General features: G+C 38.7%; 1 protein-coding gene across 1 annotated transcript in view; it reads left to right on the forward strand.

Annotated features, from left to right (window-relative positions):
* Window positions 1-22,273, forward strand: part of LOC138143471 (NACHT, LRR and PYD domains-containing protein 12-like) — a 71,940-nt gene that overhangs the window by 38,263 nt on the left and 11,404 nt on the right. The window contains exons 8-12 of the mRNA XM_069064743.1: window positions 886-1,056; window positions 10,391-10,561; window positions 17,012-17,097; window positions 21,190-21,352; window positions 22,000-22,220. Coding sequence (XP_068920844.1) covers window positions 886-1,056; window positions 10,391-10,561; window positions 17,012-17,097; window positions 21,190-21,352; window positions 22,000-22,220 — 812 coding nt within the window. The remainder of the gene's footprint in view (window positions 1-885; window positions 1,057-10,390; window positions 10,562-17,011; window positions 17,098-21,189; window positions 21,353-21,999; window positions 22,221-22,273) is intronic.

A 22,273-nucleotide genomic window follows, 5' to 3' on the forward strand; every position in this document is an offset into this window, starting at 1 on the left:
AATTCTCTGCTTTTCATAAATGTCTAAGGTTCCTGATCTGATTCTTATCTTCTCTCATTTTTTTTAAACTTTGTGACCTTCAGTATTCAGGTCACTTGTACATTTTGAGCTAATAATGATATATGTTGTGAATATTGATATAAATCTAATTTCTGCCTGAGTGCTATCCAGTTTTTCCAATATGTTTTTTTTACATAGGAACTTTTTCCATGTGTAATTTATTTTCTCATGTCTGATGAATAATAATTATTGCCTTTACTTGTTTCTTTTTCTTTTTTTTTTAAAGTAAAGGTCTTAAGTACCTTGCTCAAGGTTACACGGCCAGTTATTTCTGGGTGTGGTGCTGAGTATCTGAGCCCGATTTGATCCAGGTCATCACCACACTGGTGCCGGTGCTCTTACTCTCTGAGCCACTTGGCCACCCCTAAGCAATTGGGGTTAAGTAACTTGCTAAAGGTTACATGGCCAGGTGTTTCTGGGTGGGTGCTAAGTGTCTGAGCCCGGGATTCGATCTCCAGGTCATCCCAACACTGGAGTCGGTGCTCTTACTCGCTGTGCTACCTGGCCGCCCCTCTTTTACTTGTTTCAGATTCTTTTTTATTCAATCTGGTCTGTTGATAAACTTTTCCATTTTCTTATCTAGTATTAAATACTTTTAATCTTTCTTGCCCTATGATGTAATTTGAGGTTTATAAATGCTTTTCTCTTGAAGAGACTGATAATTTTTAAAGAAACTACATTCATTCCACTGAATAGCAGATGACAGAGGATGGTGATCATCATAAAGTGAATGAGTTTGTAGCATTGTCCAGAGAAAGAAGGGAAGTGACTTAATCACTAAAAATGAATTGACCACTTTCTCTCTGATTACATTTTCTCCCACAGTTTGCGGCATTGTTTTCTTTCACCTACATGTTCCCTAAATCTCTTCCTTGCTCTCAGTATCAATGAGAGTCTGAAAGACCTAGATCTGAGTCTAAATGTTATTGAGGAAGAGGCAATGAAACTTCTGTGTGTGGCCTTGGAAGATCAGAAGTGTAGGTTGGAGAAACTGAGGTGAGTTCCCACATGTTCCCTTTGTTCATGTTCTGCTTGGCATCAGGAACAGGAGTGCATTAGGAGGAGAGAGCAACATGAACCAAGGAATGGAGAGTGGAAACTGTGTGCCTAATCCAGGTTCAGGGTTCACAGTCTAATAACCTTCTCCCTCTCACTGTGCCCTAAGGAGGAACATGACAGGGAGAGGTTGGTTTGCTAAAGAATACTTCCTTTCTCTCTAATAGCCAATAATCACATCTATAGGCATGGCTCCTAAATCTTTATTATCATTCCTACTCTTTAGATATCCTGTTAGCAGGGTCAATATGTCTAAACAGAAGTGGTTATCTTTTTAAGAAAATCCACATCTCTTCCTAATTTCCCTATTTCTGTTTGGGTTACCATCATTGTAGTTACTCATGTTTATATCTTTACTCTTATCCTTGATTCCTCAGTTCCTCACCCCATATACATAATCACTTACCAAATAATATAATTTCTTCCTCCAGATAATTTCCTTTATTTTCTTTCTTATCTCTGTTCTCATGACTCACCTTCAAGTTCATACCCTCATCACTTTTCATCTTCACTATTGCAGTAGCCCACTAACTGATTTCCATAACTCACTTCTTTCCCCTATCTAATCCATCCAAAGGGAGAGAAGCAAGGGGAAGGTAGAGAAGAGAGGGGAAGAAGGAGGGGAGGGGAACAGAATGGAGGGGTAGAGAGGAGAGGATGAGAGAGGAGAGAAGAGACAGGAAGGGACATGGAGAGGGAACTCAGGTGTAGAATTTCACTCAAAATCCAGCCACAATCTCTGCAGTGGGTTTAGGGAGAAACCAACAGAGATCATAAACAATCCTGGTTTTCTAATACTAATTTCTCAGAATGGTCTTCTCCTTTATGTGAGACTCAGGATCCTGAGTTTGTAACACAGGCACTGATTAACATCCAAGAAATCAAAGTAGATATTCTCAAGCTGAGTGCAGATTTCTGCAATAAGCACTTTCCTGGGGCATGGAGCTTTTTCTTGTGAGTATGTTTTCTTATATGTTGTAGCCTTTACTAGGATTTCTGCATCCAGATAGAACTAGGGATCCTTCTTTTGGGATATCTAGTGTTCCCTTTTCAGTTGTGGACATGTGTCCAGCCTAGATTCTCATGTGAACTTTTGTTTGGGGACACAGAATTTTGGAACAGAGGGTCCAACAGCAGGTACTGCTGGATTTTGCCTTTCCTTGTGCCTATGGAACCTAATTTGGTGTTCTTTCCACCATTTATATGTTAACCCCACTAAAGGCATGCCAGACTGAATTAGTTCTCTTAGCGTTGTGTTTGCCAGCAAAGACATCCCTTGATAGATGATACTATAGTAACTTCAACTCTGGCAGGAAAAAAAATGAAAAAAAAAAACTTGTCCACAGATTTCTATATCCAACTAAGATAGGCTAAAGGATATTCTGTTGAATTAACTGAGGTCCTGCCTGGCAGAAGAAAAGGAGCTCTGAGAGAGGCAGCAGGGGTGGAGTCATGCAAATTTCCAAATTTCTGTCTAGCAGCTTTCAGTTTTTGTACAGGAAAGATCCCATTCATAGGTGTACTACTAATTCTTCTCTTTTAGGAACTCTGCGGCAATGATTGGAAGGGAAGTAAACATAAATTGTAGCGCCATTTCTCTACTTTGAAATTTTTAAGATTTAAAAAAGTTTTCAGTTTCATGTAATGTATATGAGCCCTTTTGTCTTTTGTTGTAGGCGCTGTCTATGAATTCTTTCCACTCATAATTGTCTAATGTTCCTGATCTAATGCTCTTCTCTTTTCCTTTTTTTTTCACATTATGACCTACAACATTCAGTCCACATGTAGATTTTGGGCTAATTATGGCATATGTTGTAAATGTTAATCTAAACTTAATTTCCACCAAAATGCTTTCTAGCTCTTACAGAATTTTTTTTTCTTTAGGAAGTTCTTCCATGAGTAATTTATGATCTCGTGTTTGTTGAAGACTAATTGAGTTTTGTTCTTTCTAATTCTTTCTTATTCAATCTAGTCTTTTGGCATACTTTAAAAATTTTTTTTTTAAACTGGTACTAAGTTGTTTTGATGATTCTTGTCTTATAGTATAATTTGATGTCTATAAATGTCATTTTCTGGAAGAGACTGACCAATTTTTTACTTTTATTTATTTATTTAGTATTTTATTTTTTCCAGTTACATGGAAAAACTATTTTTTATAGTGAATTCTCTATTTATTCAGCAGTAAAGTAAAGCAAAACATTCACAGAAGCCAAAGTACAGCATTCACAATGTTATAACATAAAACCTTATCACTAAAGTGGCCGCATAGTTTAAAGTGGCCACATAGTTTTAAAGTTTAAAAGATATCATTCAGCAAGTCCTTAACTCAATCATCCTTAAGGAGCAAGCCTCCTTAAGGGACACAATACACAAAGGTCAAAGTTCTCCACCCCAGGTCACATTGTCTTATTCTATCAGTCAAAAAGTCTTCTTTGTTCTTAATTGGAGATTAGTTTCCAGTCATCCTTAACTTAATCATCCTTAAGAGGTACAACTTATAAAGTATAAAGTTCTCCCATCCCTAGGCCACAGTAAATCATGATCTTCTCAGTCAGCACTAAGTACCCAAGGAGAGGTCTTTTCTTTTCTTTTTTTTTTTTTCCCTTTTGGAGGGCAATTGGGATTAAGTAACTTGGCCAAGGTTACACAGCTAGTTTATTTTTGTGCGGGTGTTAAGTGTCTTACGCCGGAACCAAACTCGGATCCTTCTGACTCCTGGGCCAGCGCTTTACTCACTGCACCACCTAGCCGCCCTAGGAGAGGTCTTTTCATCTTGACTTGAGGCTGGCTCTCAGATTCCATGGTTCCTCTTCCATGATCCCAGGTCCTACCTGAATCTACGCAACTATCACTTGGGTTTAAAGGTAGGTAGCTTATAGCTTCGAGTCCAGCCACTTGTCCAGTTCCTCATCCAGTTCCCATTCCATATTGAAGCTCACAGTGGCCAGTCCACCTCAAGTCCTTCACAGTTTCTGTTCCTGGGAAAACAAAGCTTAACAAAACCAAAACAACATTCATAAACATTGCCAGCACCATCATCAATTCAGTATATGCCCATGAAATCAACAAAGACCCACAAACAGGGTCCAAGAGGTCACCACAAATCATCAATAAAGTCCCAGGACCTTCGAACCCTCCTCCAGGACTTCTGTAAACAGACAACCAGAAAATCCTCTTTGAGGGCTTCCAGTAAGGTCACAGGGCTTCTGTATAAAGTATTACAAATAAAAATTAACACAGACAAACAGAGTGCTGGGATACCACAAGTTTTCTCCTTCTCAGCTCTGCTACCACAGGTGTTCTCTTCTCAGTTCTGCTTTTTCCCAGCTTGGGCTTCTACTTATATGGTCATTGAGTTCCTTCCTCTTCTGCCCCTTCCTGTTGCATCAGCAACAGGGGTTCAAGTTCTGGGTTTCACAAATTATGGGCTTCACAAGTTCTATTTCTTTTTTTAATTTTTTTTGTTTATTTTTAGTTTACAACATTCATTTCCACAAGATTTTGAGTTACACATTTTTCTCCCCATCTTTCCCCTACCCACCACCCCAAAACAGTGATCCCACTGAATATCCCCTCCCCCAGTCTGCTCTCTCCTATATCCTCCCCTGTTCCCAATCCAGTTTTCCAGTAGGGCAAGATGGATCTCCATACCGCAGTGCACATATATCTTATTTCCCAGTTGCATGTGAAAAATAAAAATAATAATAATTTTTTAAAAACATTTGATTTTAAAACTTTGAATTCCATATTTTTTCCCTTCTTCCCTTATCACCCACCCTTACTGGGAAGATAAGCAATTAATATAGGTTGTACATGTGTAGTTACACAAAATATTTCCATAGGGGATATATTGTAAAAGACTGACTATATTTCCCTCCATCCTATCCCACCCCCCTTTCATTCTATTTTCTACTTTGACCCTGTCCCTTTTCAAAAGTGTGTGCTTTTAACTACCTTATACCCCAATTTGACCTCCCTTCTATCATCCCCCCTCTTATCCCCTTCCCCCCAACTTTACTGTAGGGTAAGATACCCAAGTTAGTGTGTATGTTATTCCCTCCTTAAGCCAAATTCAATGAGAGTAAGGTTGACCCATTCCCTTTTGCCTTCCTGTTCTTCCCCTCCATTGTAACATTTTTCTCTTGCCTCTTTTATATGAAATAATTTACCTAATTCTGTCTCTCCCAATCTTCTCTCGTTATATTGCTCTCTCACCTTTTAATTTTATTTTTTAAATATCCCTTCCTATTCAACTGATCCTGTGCCCTGGCTATGTATACATGCACACATATACACACACTCACAAATGTATTTATATGCACATATACCCTCCCATATAAACATATGTATGTGTATATATATATGTGTGTGTGTGTGTATCTATATACATTTATATTCCCTTCAACTATCCTCATACTGAGAAGTTTTTCCATGTACAAATGTAAATAATTTAATAATTTCCTTATGATTTCTTTTCCCTGTTTACCTTCTCATGCTTCTCTTGCTTCTTGTATTTGATTGTCAAATTTTCTATTCAACTCTACTTTTTCCATCAAGAATGCTTGAAAGTCCTCTATTTTGTTGAATGACCATATTTTCTCCTGAAACATTATGCTCAGTTTTGCTGGGTAGGTGATTTTTGGTTTTAATCCTAGCTCCTTTGACCTCCAGAATATTGTATTCCAAACGCTTCAATTCTTTAATGTAGAAGGTGCTAGATCTTGTGTTATCCTGATTGTGTTTCCACAATATTCAAATTCTATGATCTTGGCTGGTTGTAACATTTTCTCCTTGAGCTGGGGACTATGGAATTTGGTTATAACATTCCTAAGAGTTTTCTTTTTGGGATCTTTTTCAAGAAGTGATCAGTGAATTCTTTCAATTTCTATTTTGCCCTCTGGTTCTAAAAGGAAAAACTATTTTTAACATTCATTTTTACAGCTTTGAGTTCCAGATTCTCTTCCTCCCTCTCTCCCTACCTCCACATCCCTCAATGAGAAGGCAAGCAATTTGATATTGTTTATTCATGTGTAGTCTTGCAAAACACTTCCATAATAGTCATGTTATAAAAGAAACAGACAAAAAAACCATTAAGAACAATAAAGTAAAAAAAAAGTTATTTCAATCTGCATTCAGACATCATCAATTCTTCCTCTCGGAATGGATAGCCTTTTTCTTTATAAGTCCTTCAAAGCTGTGTTGGATAGTTGTATTATTGAGAATTGCTAAGGCATTCACAGCTAATCATTCTACAATACTGCTGTTACTTTGTAGATAGTACGTTTTACTATGCATCAGCTCATATAACTCTTTCAAGGTTTCTCTGAAAGTATTATGATCAGCCTTTCCTATATTATAGTATAGTATTCCATCATAATCACATGCCACAACTTGTTTAGCAATTCTCCAATTAATGGGCACCTCCTCAATTTCTAATCCTTTCCCCCAGAAAAGAGCTGCTATAAATATGTTTGTACATATAGGTCCCTTTCCTTTTCCTTTTTGCTTTTTAAAAAATTTCTTTTGTGTTACAGACGTAGTAGTGGTATTGTAAGGGCAAAGTGTATCCATGGTTTTATAGCCCTTTGGGCATAGTTCCAAATTGCTCTATAGAGTGGCTGAATCACTTCAGAACTCCACAAGCAGTGCATTAAAGGCACATTTTTCCCACATTACCTCCAACATTCGTCATTTACCTTTCCTGTCCTATTAGCCAATCTAATAGTTATGAGGTTGTACCTCGGAATTGTTTTAATTTGCTAATTTAATTTCTCTAATAAATAGAGTTAGAATATTTTTTTCATATATCTCTAAATAGTTTTTATTATTTCATCTGAAAACTGATCATATATCAATTGGAGAATGACTCTCATTTTTATAAATTTGATTCAGTTCTTTACATGTTTGAGAAATGAAGCAAGAAAAACTTGCTTCTAGATTTTTTCATAATTACTATTCCTAATTGTATTCCCCCCTATCCTTCACCCACTCTTTCTATTCTATTCTCTCTCTCCTTTCACCCTGTCCCTCATCAAAAGGGTTTTCCTTCTGACTACCCCTTTTACCAATCTGCCCATCCCTTCTATCACCTTCTATCTTAGTCTCTTTCTCCCTACTTTACTGTAGGGTAAGATAGATTTCTATACCCAATTGAGTGTGTATGTTATTCTTTGAGCCAATCCTGATAAGAGTAAGGTTCACTAACTCCCCATCAATTCCCCGTTCTTCCCATCCACTGTAAAAGTTTTGTCTTCCCTCTTTTATGTGAAATAATTTACACCATTCTACCTCTCTCTTTTTCTTTGTCCCAGTACATTCCTCTCTCACCCCTTAATTTTATTTTTTAGATATCATCCTTTCATATGCAACTCACACCTGTGCCCTCTGTCTATATATACTCCTTTTAATGACCCTAATAATGAGAAAGGTCTTATAAGTTACAAATATCATCTTCCCATGTAGGAGTGTAACAGTTTTAAAAGTCCCTTATGATTTGTCTTCCTGTTTACCTTTTTGTGCTTCTCTTGAGTCTTGCATTTGAAAGTCAAATTTTCTATTCAGCTCTGACCTTTTCTTAAGAATACTTGAAATTCTTCTATCTCATTAAATGTCAATTTTTCCCCTTGCAGTATTATATTGCTGGGTAGGTGATTCTTGGTTGTAGTCCTACCTCCTTTGTTCTCCATAATATCATATTCCAAACCTCTGATCATTTAGTGTAGAAATTGCTAAATCTTGTGTTATTTTGATTGTTGATCAAAGATAGTTGAATTGTTTCTTTCTGGCTGTTTGCAGTTTTTCTCCTTGACCTGGGAACTCTGGAATTTGGCTATGCTATTCCTGACCATTTTGATTTTGGGATCTCTTTCAAGACATGATTGGTGGATTCTTTTTATTTCGATTTTATCCTCTGGTTCTAGAATATCAGGGCAATTTTCCTTGATAATTTCTTTTTTCTTTGTTTTTTTGGGGAAGGGGAGGCAAGGAATTAAGTGACTTGCCCCATGGTCACACAGCTAGTAAGTGTTAGGTGTCTGAGGCTAGATTTGAACTCAGGTTCTTCTATTTTCAGGTCCATTTATCTGCTTACTGTGCCACCTACCTGCCCCTCCTTGATAAAGATGATATCTAGACTCTTTTTTAAATTGTGATTTCAGGTAGTCCTATCATTTAAAAATTATTTCTCTTGGATCTGTTTTCCGGGGTAATTGTTTTTCCAGTGAGATATTTTACCTTGTTTCCTGTTTTTTCATCCTTTTGGTTTAATTTTATTGTTTTGTTGATTTCTCATAAAGACATTAGCTTCTATTTGTTCCATTCTAATTTTTAAGGGATAATTTTCTTGAGTGAGCTTTTGGATCTCCTTTTCCATTTGGTTAGCTCTGCTTTTTTAAGGCATTTCTCTCCTCATTCACTTTTTGGACCTCTTTTCCCATTTGACCAAGTCTGTTTTTAAGGTGTTATTTTCTCCAGTTTTTTTTTTTTCTCTCCATTACCAAGCTGTTTACTTGTTTTTCGTGATTTTCTTGTGTCACTCTCAATTCTCTTCCCAATTTTTCCTCTACTTTTTTTTCTTGATTTTCAAAAAATTTTGAGCTCTTTCAAGGGCATTTCATATTTTCCTTTCAATGTAGGAGCTTTGACTTTGTTTTTCTGAGTGTGTGTTTTGATTTTCCTTGTCACCATTGTAACTTTATATAGTCAGAGGTTTTTATTTTTTTTCAGTTGTTTACTCACTTCCCCAGCCTATTACTTCACTTTTTAACTCTTTGCTAAAGTATGGTTCAGCTTCCAAGGTGGAGGGCACACTGTCCCAAGCTTCACCGATCTTGTGTAAATGTTTTTATAGATACTTCTATAAAAACCTGTAAGTTTTTACTTCTTCTAAGTGGTATGATCTAAGGTAGACGTTCCCAAACCTATTTGCCCTACTGTCCTCTTCTGAAAAAAATATTCAGTGCCTCCCCCTTGCCCCAGGAATCTACCTTTTCGTAAACCCTTTAATGTTTTTTGGTGAAATTTGTATCATTCAAAAAAATAAATTTTTTAAATGATGCATCTTAAATATAATGATTTAATGTAAAATTGTGGGTTTTTCCCTGCATCGAAATTTTGATGGCACAATATTATGTCATGTAATCATATAGTATCATATTGTAAATAAGTCACTACATGCATATATTCCTGCTGCTTCATGCTGGACTCCCCAACAATGTGTGACATGCTTGCCTACCAACACTTGCTTGTTAAGACTGTTGGCAGATGACCACTGATTGGTTATAACTTCCATTTTGTGTTTTTATTTGGAAAATAATATAATCATTATGTCTTTAATTCTGTTACACAATAGATGAAGCATGTACGAATGGTTTTTTAAATTTTCTTCTCTTTTTTCCTTATGCTTCCACTGCCCCCTTATTTTTATTTAATACTAAACAGTTGCACCTGAGGCCACTTTCCCCACTCCTTGGTCATTCCAGTACTCCCCAGGGGGTAGTATCATCCACTTTGGGAACCTGTGAATTTCTAAGGAAATGTGTTTCCTACTCTCCTGGCCTTTCCTCTGGTCTGTGAGCAAACACAAGCACTCTTTTCTGCCCTGGAATAGTGAGGAGTCCCCCCACACCCTTTACTGTGGCCATAAGCTCTGCTGTGCTACTGTTCCTCCTCCCCCTGAGAAAGCCACCCAGGACTGCAACCTGGATCCAAGTATGGGCAGAGCAATAAAGTCATGCCCCCAATCCTAGCAAAGAAATTCCTGTAATCATCTGACTATTTGACCCCTTTGCCTTCTGTAGGCCAAGAGCTCTGAAGGCAGCAGCAGTAGCTTCTGCTGCTGGTGATCCAGTCCCTCCCAAGGCCTGCTCCTGGTTTTCTGGGGCAAGGGCTGTGCTGCTATGGCTTGTGCTGGATTATGCTCCTTTCCCACCCAGTTGCAATGGACCTTACCTGCTGACCTTCCAAATTTATTTGGGCTGGAAATTTGTTTCATTCCATCTTTGTGTGGGTAGTGCTGCTCTATAATTTGTTTAGAGTCACTTTTTAAAGGTATTTGCATGGAATTAGGGGAGAACTTAGACGAGTCCCTGCCCTTACTCCACTATCTTTAAGACTGACCATTTTTTAAAGAAAGTTCTTTCCACTGAAAAGGAGATGACAAAGGATGGTGATCATAAATTCAGTGTGTTTTTATCATTGCCCAGAGAAAGGCAGGAAGTGAGTTAATCACAGAAAACTGAACCACTTTCCCTCCGATAATTTTTTTCTCCTACAGTTTGGCATCTTGTCATCTTACCTCTGCATGTTACCAGAATCTCTTCTCTGCTCTCAGTAGCAATAAGAGCCTGAGAGACCTAGATCTGAGGGGAAATTTCTTGGAAGAAGGGGAAATAAATCATCTGTCTATGGCCTTGGGAAGTCAGAACAGCAAGTTGGAGCAACTGAGGTGAGTTCCCACATGTTCACTTAGGAGATGTTCTGCTTGATATCAGGGACAGAAGTGTATTAGGAAGAGAGATCAACACAAACCAGGGAATGGAGAGTGAAACTCTCTGTCTCACCCTTCTCCTGCTCACTTTGCCCTAAGTAGTAACATGACATAGAAAGCTTGTTTTGCTAAAGGATACTCTCTTGCTCTCCAACAGACAATTTTCACATCTTTGTGCATGACTCCTAAATCTGTAAGATCAATCCTAGTCTCTGGATCTCCTGTAAACATGTCAAACTAACAGATCTAAACAAAATTGGTTATCTTTTCAACAAAACCTGCATATCTTCCTAAATTCACTATTTCTGTTGAGTGCACCATCCTTGTAGTCACTAGATTTGCTGCTTGACTATTATCTTTGATTCTTCACTTTCTCACCACATGCATATAACCAGTTGCCTAATTTTGTAACTTATTCTTCCCAAAATGTCTCCTTTATCTGTTTCTTATCTTTGTGCAGACAGCTGCCCTTCTATTTCATACCCTCATCACCTTCCCCTTCACTATTGGAATAGCCCACTAATTGGTTCCCATACCTCAAGTCTCCCCTCTCTAATCCATACAGAGGAGAGTATGAAAGGGAGGGGAGGAGAGGAGAAGAAAGGAGAGGAGAGACAGTAAGGGAGCTGGAGAGGAAGTTCAGATTAGAATATGAGTATGTTTTCTTATATCTTGAAGCGGTTAGCAGACTTTTTGCAGACAGATAGAAATATGAATGCTTCCTATGGGATATGCAGTGTTCACTTTTTAACTTTGAAATTGTGTTCAGCTCAAATTCTCACCCAAGTTTTTTTGTTGTAATTGTTTGTTTTAGCACACATATTTTGGAAAGAAGCGTCCAACACCAGGCACTGCTTGATGTTTGCTTTCCTTGTGCCTGTGTGGAACACTGAGGTGGTGTTCTTTTCCGCCATGTATCTGTTAACTACATTAAAGGCATGGCAGACTGAATTAGTGCTATTAGAGTTGTGTTTGGCAGCAAAGAGATCCCTTGATAAATGATACCATGTCTTCATCTCTGCCAGGAAATGAAAAGGACAAAAGCTGTGCACAGATTTCTACATTCAACAGAGATTAATTAAAAGATATTCTGGGGGCAGCTAGGTGGCGCAGTGAATAGAGCACTGGCCCTGGAGTCAGGAGTACCTGAGTTCAAATCCGGCCTCAGACACTTGACACACTTACTAGCCATGTGACTTTGGGCAAGTCACTTAACCCCAACTGCCCTCCAAAAAAGCAAAAAAAAAAAAAAAAACAATAGCAATGAAAGATATTCTGTCCAGAAGACTGAGGTCCGGCAAAGGAGGGGAAGGACAAGGAGCTGGGAGGGAGGCAGTGGGGGTGGAGTCATGCAAATTTCCAGGTTTGTGACCAGCAGCTTTCTGTTCTGTACAGGAAAGATCCCATCTCTAGTGTGTGCTACAAATGTTCCTCTTTTAGGAACCCTCAGACAGTGATTGGAAGGGAAGGCAATGGTATTTTGGCACCAGTTCTCTGCTTTGAAATCTTTAAGAGTGTCCGTGTTTGAGGTGTAAAGGATGGAAGAGGGAAGAGAAGGAGAATTGAGTGTTGGACTTTGAGTTAGGAAACCCTAAATTCAAATCCTGCCTCAGAACTTACTATCTGTCTATCACTGAGCAAATCACTTAGCCTCCCAGTGCCTCCGTTTCCTCACCTGTAAATTGAGGTAGGTGAACTCAATGATTTCTAGGATCCTTTCAGCTCTAAATCTATGGTCCTTTGATTCTTTTGGTATGATCTCTCCCTGAGTTGTGACTGAAGTACAAGTGTTTCAAATGAAGCTTTGTCTCAAAAGACATTTGTAATAGCATCATGTGCATTTAGAGATTGATTACAGGTGTGAAAATAAAAACTTTAAAAAAAAAAAAGCCCCTCCCATTCAGGCACATCAGCAAAAAATTCCAGCAAATTGAAGGTATTCAGTATCTTATGGACCGAACTAAGCACTAACTGAATTTTTAAGCCTGCTTATTTTGCTTTGGTTCCTCATCACCAGGGTTTGCTATACAACAATTTTTGGTGTTTCAGGAGGCATAGTTTGAAGAAATGACAGTAGTACTCTTTAAGAGAGTTTAATAAGTGTGAGGCATCTACCAGGCACTTATTGACCTTTATGACTTCAGGAAACAGCCTCCTCTTTTCCAAAAGCTTGTAATTCTTCACATCCAGCCACCAAATAGCATACTTAGTTTCTAGCTATGACTAAAATCATCAGTTTTAGTGTAGGAAATTTGTTCTCACTGAGATATTAATCTTTCTGTAACTAACAACAAAAATAATCAATCAGGCAATAATGACCTGCAGCAGCAAGCACCCTAGCATCCCCAGGATGGCTGCCAGCACAGGTTCTTAGATCTGCTTTTCTAAAGGAAAGCAACTCAAAATGGGTTAACAATTTTGCTTTAATCAAACATGTGTCATTTACCTAGTTCGGGGGAAAAAGTCAGCTCCTCAAAATTCAGAGAATACAAACAAGTTACCAGCAGAAGTTATAAGACAGAGAAACAGATCAGCAGACAGGCTTCTAACTGTCTGACCATTACATCCATACCTAGTCAGTTACCAGAGAGGGAAGCACCAACATCTGGGTTTTCAAAGCCGGGGGGCTCGATGCCTGCCCAGAGTCTCATCTGGCCAAATCACACAACACTTCTCAAGGTGAGCCAAAACAAAACCTAACATCAGGGTATATATAGCCTTCTCCTGGATCAGAGAGTGTCACAGCCCTCTTGACCCACTGCCCAATCACAAAGCACCAAGGTGTGGGCATTCCTGAAAAACAAGCCTCATGCCACAGGCTCCATGTGACCACGTTCAGCCTATTAGGAGGCAGAGTATATTTTCAAATCAAGGAAGGTTATCAGAGTCACTTAAGCCTCTCAAAGGGCCAAGGAGCAGGGAAGATCTTAGATTCTCATTCCTATAACATGAGTACCTGACACTGGACAAACCACCTGACCTCTCTAAATCTAACTTCCTCACTCATAAAAATGGGAATAATGATCATTACATTGCCTACCTCACAAGGGGGTATGTTTTACAAATGTTGGGGTATTATAAAAACGTCTGTCATTTGAGCATCTGCTCTATATTTGACCTATTCTAGGCACTTGTGGGTGATAAAGGAAATTTCAAAAATTATTTCTCACATTAAGGAATCTAATTAGGCATAGAGGGAGGAATACAATATTGAGTCACACTCATAAAAAAGGGATAAGTGAATACTGAAGGAATGGGCACTGCAGTCCTGAATCCTTGCAATGAAAATTTTGAGAAGACAGGAAGGAGAATAGTTAAGGAGGGCTTCATGGAAAAGATGGGTCCTGAGTTCTTAAAAGATGAAGACAACTTGAAGAGGTAAAGGAAAGGGAGGAAGGATTGAGTAGAATGAGACTAGAGGAAAGCCCAGGGCAGGAGGCAGAACAAAAAGGAGAAAGGCATGAATAAGATGGAAAATCAAAGAGATGGGATGAGAGTAGGGGGAAATAGGATTAAGAAGCAAAGTATTCAGAGGTGTGGCTATTGGGGTAACTGGGCACGGTTATAGATTGAAACAGGATGGAAAGGATAGAAGGTAGGAAGATCATAAGATCATAGAGTTAGAGATGAAAGGGACTTAGATGCCACAAAGTCCAAAAGTCCAACCTCCTCATTGTATTGATGTGGTAAGAAATGACATTTTTTTAAACTTTCAGGTTTAAATTCTCTCCCTCCCCCAATCTCTAGCCATTGAGATGTTATGAAGTATGTGAAAGCGTCTTTCCTAAGGTTACACAGGGAATGAGTGGAAGAATTAGGATTTAAACCCAAGTGCTCTAATTCCAAGTCTAGCACCTTGTGACATATACCTCTTCTGAACTCTCACAGCACTATTTACCTCCATTTGTGCCCTTAGGATCCTAGATGAATATCTAGAAGGGACCTCAGAGGCCATCTAGTCCAATGCCCTCATTTCATTGTTAAGGGGATTGAGACCCAAGTATTCAAAGTGCCTTGTTCAAGTTCATATGTGTAATATACATCAGTAGGATATTCTGAACCCAGCACCTCTGACTCAAAATCCAGTTTTCTTTTGACTGTACCACACAGAACTAAACTTATATCATGTGCTATCTTTATTACATTTATTTGTGAACATGTGATCTCATGGGCTAGACTGTGAGCTCTTGGCTGGTAAACACTGTCTTAATCATTTTTGCATCTCAATCAGCAACTAGCACTCTTCCCTCCAAGTAACAGATCATTACTAAATACTGAGTTAATGAGTGATCACAACTCAAATATCTTATGGCAAATTCTCAAAGCACACTCTAAATCCTGACCACCACCCATTTCCCCAATCTTCCCTGGTATGAAATAAAAGAAATAGGGTTTAGGACCTGTGAATTTGAATTTGATCATAGAGGGGAAAAGATTTTTAAAGGAAAGTCAGTCTGGAAACCTAAGGGGAGGAAGATGGGGACAGTTCAGAACACATTATCTTCTGCTCCAGGCCTGTCCTTCCTTGGACTTCACTATTTCCACTTAGGAATACCACCCACCTCTCTGTCAACTGATAGACATCTTTGCATTTTAATTCCTTTCTCACCCCCTTCCCTCATACCCAATCAGTTGCTATTTTGTCCATTTTTTTCTGCTACAATCCCTCACATCAATTCCTTTCTTTCCCAAAATGCTACTTGTCCTAGCTCATCATCTCTTGCTTTGTCTATTGGAACAGCTTTCCTGGTGGTTTCTCTTCATTCAGCATCTCCTCTCTCCAAACCTTCCTGTAGGAACTGTCAGAATAATTTTAATGGATGTGTCTGGCCATGCCACACAGCAGCTTTAAAACCTTCAATATTCCCCGCTGTCATTAGGATAAAATATGAACTTCTTAGCCTGGAGTTCAAGGCCTCATAGAGTTTGACTCCACCATGGCCTTTTATGTCATATTACTGTCTCTTGTGTCCTCTATATTCCAAACCATGCAACTAGCTGTTCTATAATCTCATCCTGTCATGTCCCATCTCTGCATATTTGCACATGCTGTGCTCCTTGCTAAACACCTTCCTTCCTCATTTTAAATGACCTTTTAACATTCTTCTCCTCCTTCAAAGTCAAGCTTAGATCCCACTTCCTTCATAAAGCCTTGAGAAACTCCCTCCCAAAACCAAAAGAAAACAAAATGAAAAAGAAAGTAAAGTGAGTTTACCTGCTCAAATATTCATAGAGAACAGTCTGGATTATTCCTTTCCCCCATTGCATTCTTCCTTGTATCATACATATTTATGTGTCCTCATCCCCCTTGGGGGCAAAGGGACTTTTATTTTTCACCTCTGCATCTCTAGCACTGAGCACAGGACCTTACACATAGGTAAATATTTAACACTTTATTTGTTGATGTTGTTCTTGCTCATAGTTGAAATGAAGTGGGATGAATGAGGTTACTTTTGGGGAGAACAGATGTGAGAGAGAGGAAGATTCAGGGGGGAAAAAGAGAAGCTCCTGAAGTAAGATTTAATTTAATTCCAGGAGAGACCCTTTATATGCAAAAGACCTGGCAGTGATGGCTCCATTCCTGACCATGACAGGCTTTTTGGGCTCAAAGTATGTGTCTTGGGGCGGCTAGGTGGCACAGTGAGTAAAGCGCTGGCCCCGGAATGAGGAAGACCTGAGTTCAGTTCCGGCCTCAGACACTTAACACACGTGCAAAAAAAAACCTAGCCGTGTAACCTTGGGCAAGTTACTTAACCCCAATTGCCCTCCAAAAGGCAAAAAAAACAAAAACAAAAACAAAGTATGTGTCTCAGCATCAGGCCTCTAGCAGCAGATAAAGAACTGAACCTAGAATCTAGAGGACTGAGTTGAAATCCAGCCTCAGACACTTACCAGCTGTGTCGCCCTGGGAAAAGCATTTAATCTCTGACTGTCTTGCTTCTTAATCTGTAAAATGGGGATAATAATAGTGCCTATTACGTCCTAGTGTTCTGAGAACCAAATGAGAATATTTTTCAATCATATAGCATAGTGCCTAGCACATTGTTGGTGTCTAATAAACGCTTACTCCTTTTATTCCCTTCACTAGTTTTCTTTCATTCTTTCTTTTTTTTTTTTTTTTTTTGGTTTTTTGGAGGGGGGAGGAGGGGGAAGCTGGGGTTAAGTGACTTGCCCAAGGTCACATGGCTAGTAAGTATTGAGTGTTTGAGGCCATATTTGAACTCAGATCCTCTTGACTCCAGGGCTGGTGCTCTATTCACTGTACCACCTAGTCGTCCCACGCCTTCACTAGTTTTTGTCATGAGAGAGCACATGAGAACTCCAGTATCTATGTCCAAAAACTTGGATATTGTCTTTTCTTACCTCTATCAACAAAATGTCAGCTTTGATTACCTATTTTCTTTATAGGGAAATTCTAGAGACATTTCCTGATCTTTCCATGAAAGAAGAGGAGCGTCGTAATTCCCCACAGGAGCATCTGAGGTCCAGACTGGGTAATAAGACCTAGCTACAATAGGCCTTCATCACCTTATCCTAAGCTATCAAAACAGCCACCTAATCTTTTTTATTTACTGTCTCTTCTTATCATTCTCACACTTCCAGATTAATCTTCTTCATTCCCAGTTCTGACACTGTCACTGTTCTGCTATTGTCACTGCTGAATGAAACTTGAAATCCTTAGCCTTATACCCAAGCTCTTCAGCAGTCTGTCCCCTCCCTGTCTTTTCAGCATTATTTCTTAATGCTTCACTACATAAACTTTCTGGTTCAGAATTTCTCTATTCATTATCTATAGGGTGACAGTTCTGGTGGCAACCCTAGGCCTGAGTTCAAAGCCAGCCTAAGAGATTTACTAGCTATGTGACCCTGGGCAAGTTACTTAACCTCTGTTTCTCTCAGTTTCCTCTGCTATGAAATGGGGATAATAATAGCACCTACCTGCCAAGGCTTTTGTGAGGATCAGATGAGATAATATTTGTAAAGATCTTAGCAAAATGCCCTGAACATAAGAGGGGTTTAATAAATACTTTTTTTTTCCTTCCTCCTTGAACGCAGGGACTGTTTTTGCCTTTCTTTGTATGCCCTGCACTTTGCACAGTGACTGACACATAGCTGGGGCTTAATAAAAGCTAGTTTGCTGACAGTTGCAAAGTCTTGTTGATTTCGCCCCTACAACATCCTTCTTGTGTATTTCCATCTCTTCAGTCACATGGCTACTCTCCTAGTTCAGGCTCCCATCATCTGAACTTGATGAATCACCTTAATAAATGCTAATTGATTGACTGTCATCTTTTTCAGAAAACACCCAAGTTTACATTTCTGTTCCTGAACTGTCTCCTAAGCTTCAGATTTCCATTTCTAACTCTTCACAAAGATCTTTACCTTAATGACTTACCAGCTTCTCAAGATCAAGATGTTTTACACCAATAGGTGGTAAAGTGGATGGAGGACTGGACCTGAGCCAGAAGGAACTTAGTTTAAATCCTGTCTAAGATATTTGCTAGCCTAGCTGTGTGACTCTGGGCAAGTCACTAAACTTCTGTCTGCATCAGTGGACTCATCTGTAAAATAGGAATAATAATAGCACCTATCTCCCAGTGTTGTTGTAAGGATAAAATGAGATATTTTAAAGCATTTTGCAAAGCTTAATTCCCTATATAATTTCAATTACCATTATTATTATTACCTATCTCACAGGGTTGTTATAAAGATCACAAAAATGATTCAAGTAAAGTACTTTGTAAGCCTTAAAGAGATACACAAGTGTCAGTGATAAGGATGATCATGACATATCAACATATTACTTTTCTCCATGAACCTACTTCTTTTCCTGATGTCCTTTTTCTGTCAATGGTACAAAATTTACCATTTTTTCTCACTCATGTTCATTAATGCAGAATTATCTTTCATTCTTCCCTCTCCATAGCCCTGCATGTAGAATCATATTAAGAGGTACGAAATCTTAATATCTCTTATATTTATTCTACTGTTACTATTTCCTCGGACATGACTTTAGTCCAGATCCTCATTACACTAAATCTAGACTCCTAAAATATATTACTGAACTCCAGTCTCTCCTCATTTCAATCCATTCTATATCCTGCTACTAGACCAATCTTCCTAATGTATAAATGTGACCAAATTGCTCCACTCCTCAGAATCTTTAATGGCTCCACACTCTTTAGCTTGGTATTCAATACCCATGCCCATCTCACCTCTCCAGTCTCATCTCACACTACTCTATATCACGTCTTGTTTGCTGTAGAAAAATTGAACTGTTTGGCATCCTCTTAACCCAGCTTATTCTCACCCACGACTAACAACCTCTGCTTGAAAATCCCTTCTTATTTCTCCTGCTGCAACATCTTTCCCATCCTCCAAGGCCTACTTCAGATGCCTCCTAATACTTTGTACTTCTATAATGCATTCACTATATTTGAATTTGCGTTGGATTTGTCAATATATGTATAATGATGCTTACTAGTTAACGAGTTCCTCAAGAGCAGGGATTATTTCTGATTTATATCCATTTCCTTTCTTGCACCTACTCCCAGTACTTTTTATAGTACACATAGCAGGCAATTAGCAACAGCTACTTGTATGAATTAAGATGGTAGACTGTGGAGAAATAAAAGACCCTCCAAAAGTGGGGGTGAATTGAAGTCCTCCATCAAAAAGACTTAGGGCAGTCCATGAAACTGAGAGGCAGAAACCAACAGGGATTTTATTTTGCATGTGGAAGGAATCAGGAAGAGTAAATACTAAGAGAAAAGGAACTATTTTGGTAAGGAAATCAGTCAACATAGAATTACCCTTTGTCTGTAAAGCAGTTGGAAATTCATAAAGATAATTAAATAAAAAGCTGTTCCATGATTTCTTTGGGGTGCAATATGATAGGGAGAGGGTAGAAACTATAGCAAAGCCTTGTTTCATGATTATAGGAGGACTCTGCATCTCCTGGTTTTTGCAAGAGAGAGCAATATGGGAACTCTGATTATGTGATCTCCCCTTTCTCCTACCACACCTCTCACTGTTCTCTCTTTTGCTCTCTATTTCAATATGCAACACTTCCTAGTGACCTCAATAATAAAAACAATCTTCCTAAGTAATCTCCCACTTCACCTTGTTTCTCCATAATCTCAATTCATCTATTTCAATTCCCTAGGATCTCTAGGGAATTTTCCCAATTCTAGGAAAAATAGAAAATAGGGAAAGATTCCAGATTTAGTATCCTTATCCCATGGATAAATCTTTCAAAGATCATGACCCCTATTGTAAGGGATTTAGGATTTAGATTAAACTGTTTAGGACATATGACTTGTATTATATCCAATTTTAAATAATCTCTATAAACAAAGACCCTTTGTCTCTGAATCAGTATATTCAAAGGGGAAATATTCACCAATTCTTTTTTTGCTTTGTTTAGGGATACCTAGGTGACAGAGTGGAGAGTGTTATAGGCCTGGAATCAGGACGACTCATTTTACTAAGTTCAAATCTGACCTCAGACACTAGCTATGTGACCCTGGGCAAGTCACTTATTCCAGTTTTCCTCAGTTTCTTCATCTGTAAAATGAGCTAGAGAAGAAAATGCCAAATTCCTCTAGTATCTTTGCCAAGAAAACCCCAAACGGGGTCACCAAGTGTTGGACAGTACTGAAAAAAAAAGTTCTTTATTACTTAATTTCTAAAAATTATTTTGTCACCTGTTTTTTGTATTCATCTCTTTGAATGGATAGGATGGTCCAAATGAATTCTTTTGGTTAATCCTCCTTATCTCTGCATTTTCAAGGCTACTTGGGAATTATTTTGATGACCAAAGACAGTACAACAGAACAGATTTGGGTGTAATGATATGTTAGGCATTGTCTTAAGTCACCCATGGCGACGCAAATTCCTTAGGAATTTGTGGGTAATCAAAAGGACCTGATAAAATATAGTCAGTGTGACCAAATCACAATTATTTTACTCCTCCATAAGCCTGATTTTCTGAATTGTAAGGAAAGCTGAGAGGAAAGAATCATACAAATATTTAACTTCACCCCTCTGTGTAGTGATGCAGGAACAGGCAGAAAATGTTGTTGTTGTAAATAGAGCAGTGTTGCTGGTATCTGTTGTAGAGCTTGGCTTGGGGTCAGTGTTATAAAAGAGTTGGGATGGTGAAGATCTCCCCCAGTAACTCTTCTCTTACCTTCACATTGTTTTTCTTCCCCAGCATCTTTTTTTGGTACTATTTTCAACTCTCAGGAATAAGCTGTCATGAAGGCTGTAATCATCAGTTTTCTTGGAGATGAGTATAAATCCTGGTCCAAAGTGAATGCATAGGAGGCAAGACTTCCCTTTTATGCTTCATGATCCAGGAATGTGGGTTCCTCAACTAGGATGAAGGCATAAAACTCATGTAGTCATGATCACACCATTTGTTCGCATTACATATGAGAGCACTTTATGCCTCTAATGAGTTTGTCAATAGTGAACAAAGATGGAAGCAATGTAGCAAACAATTATGGCTTGATGTGAACCTGAGGAAATCAGGATTTTTTCTTTTCCTGAATTTTTTTTACATATTTAACATTTATTTCCAGGAGAAGTAGCCTCACAAACAAAACCAGAAGTGACTTCCTCATTATCCCCTTTTGACCGTTTAAAAGATGAACAGTCAGATCTGGAGAGGTGCCACAGTAAGTTCCTGGGACCAAATGGACCAGTAAAGCTTGACTTGATAGACAAGAACAGAAACATATACAGGTGAGAGCCAGTGGTCTCTTCATTTCCTTCTGTCACAAGGGGAGTTATGCATTGGTGTGTGTGATTCACAGATGTAATAGCTCTCTGTCTGTCTAGATGGAGCTCCCTCTGTCTTTTCTTCCCTCTACTCTCATTCATTTTCTTCCATTCCTTTTTCTTCCCTTCCTTCATCTCCTCTTTCCTAAATAATTAGTGATGTTTCATCTCAGTGATATTTCTCCTTACCATAAATATTGAAGGATATTTCATTATCTGATTTGTCGGGGGCATCTGGGTGGCACAGTGAATAGAGCACTGGCCCTGGAGTCAGGAGGGCCTGAGTTCAAATCCAGCCTCAGACACTTAACACACCAAAAAAAAAAAACTAGCCATGTAACCTTGGGCAGTCACTTAACCCCAATTGCCCTAACTTCCCCCCTCCAGAAAGCAATAAAATAAAATATAATGTGATTTGTCTCAGGTTTTTATGCTGTCTTGCTGTTATGCAAATATGAGATTCAGTCTCTCCCCAGTTGCTCCTTTTTGATAAGGGATAAAGGAGGTAATTGATGTATATAGAAATTGTACTCCATATTCGCCTGCTGTGCAAACTGAGAATCCTTTGACACTTCTCTTCTACTGAGACAGTTTCTTTTTGTGCTTCCCAGAGTTCATTTACCTATGGCTGGCTTCTACCACTGGCCTGATACTGGACTTGGTTTTTCTGTGAGAAGTGAGGTGACTGTTGTCATTGAATTTGGTGCCTGGAATCAGCATCTGGATTGGACTCAGAAGCAAAAGTGGATGATTGTTGGCCCTTTATTTCTTATCAGAGTTGATACTGGGATTGTGACTTCTGTGCATTTCCCTCATTTTGTGTCCCTCCAAGGTAAGGAGATATGAGGTGAAAATCTTATTGTAAGAGCAAGGCACAACAACATG

The sequence above is a fragment of the Petaurus breviceps genome, unplaced genomic scaffold (genome assembly GCF_028583685.1).
Source record: "Petaurus breviceps papuanus isolate PSGF00001 unplaced genomic scaffold, PetGlider_PUasm1.0 90639, whole genome shotgun sequence".
NCBI classification, from domain to species: domain Eukaryota; kingdom Metazoa; phylum Chordata; class Mammalia; order Diprotodontia; family Petauridae; genus Petaurus; species Petaurus breviceps.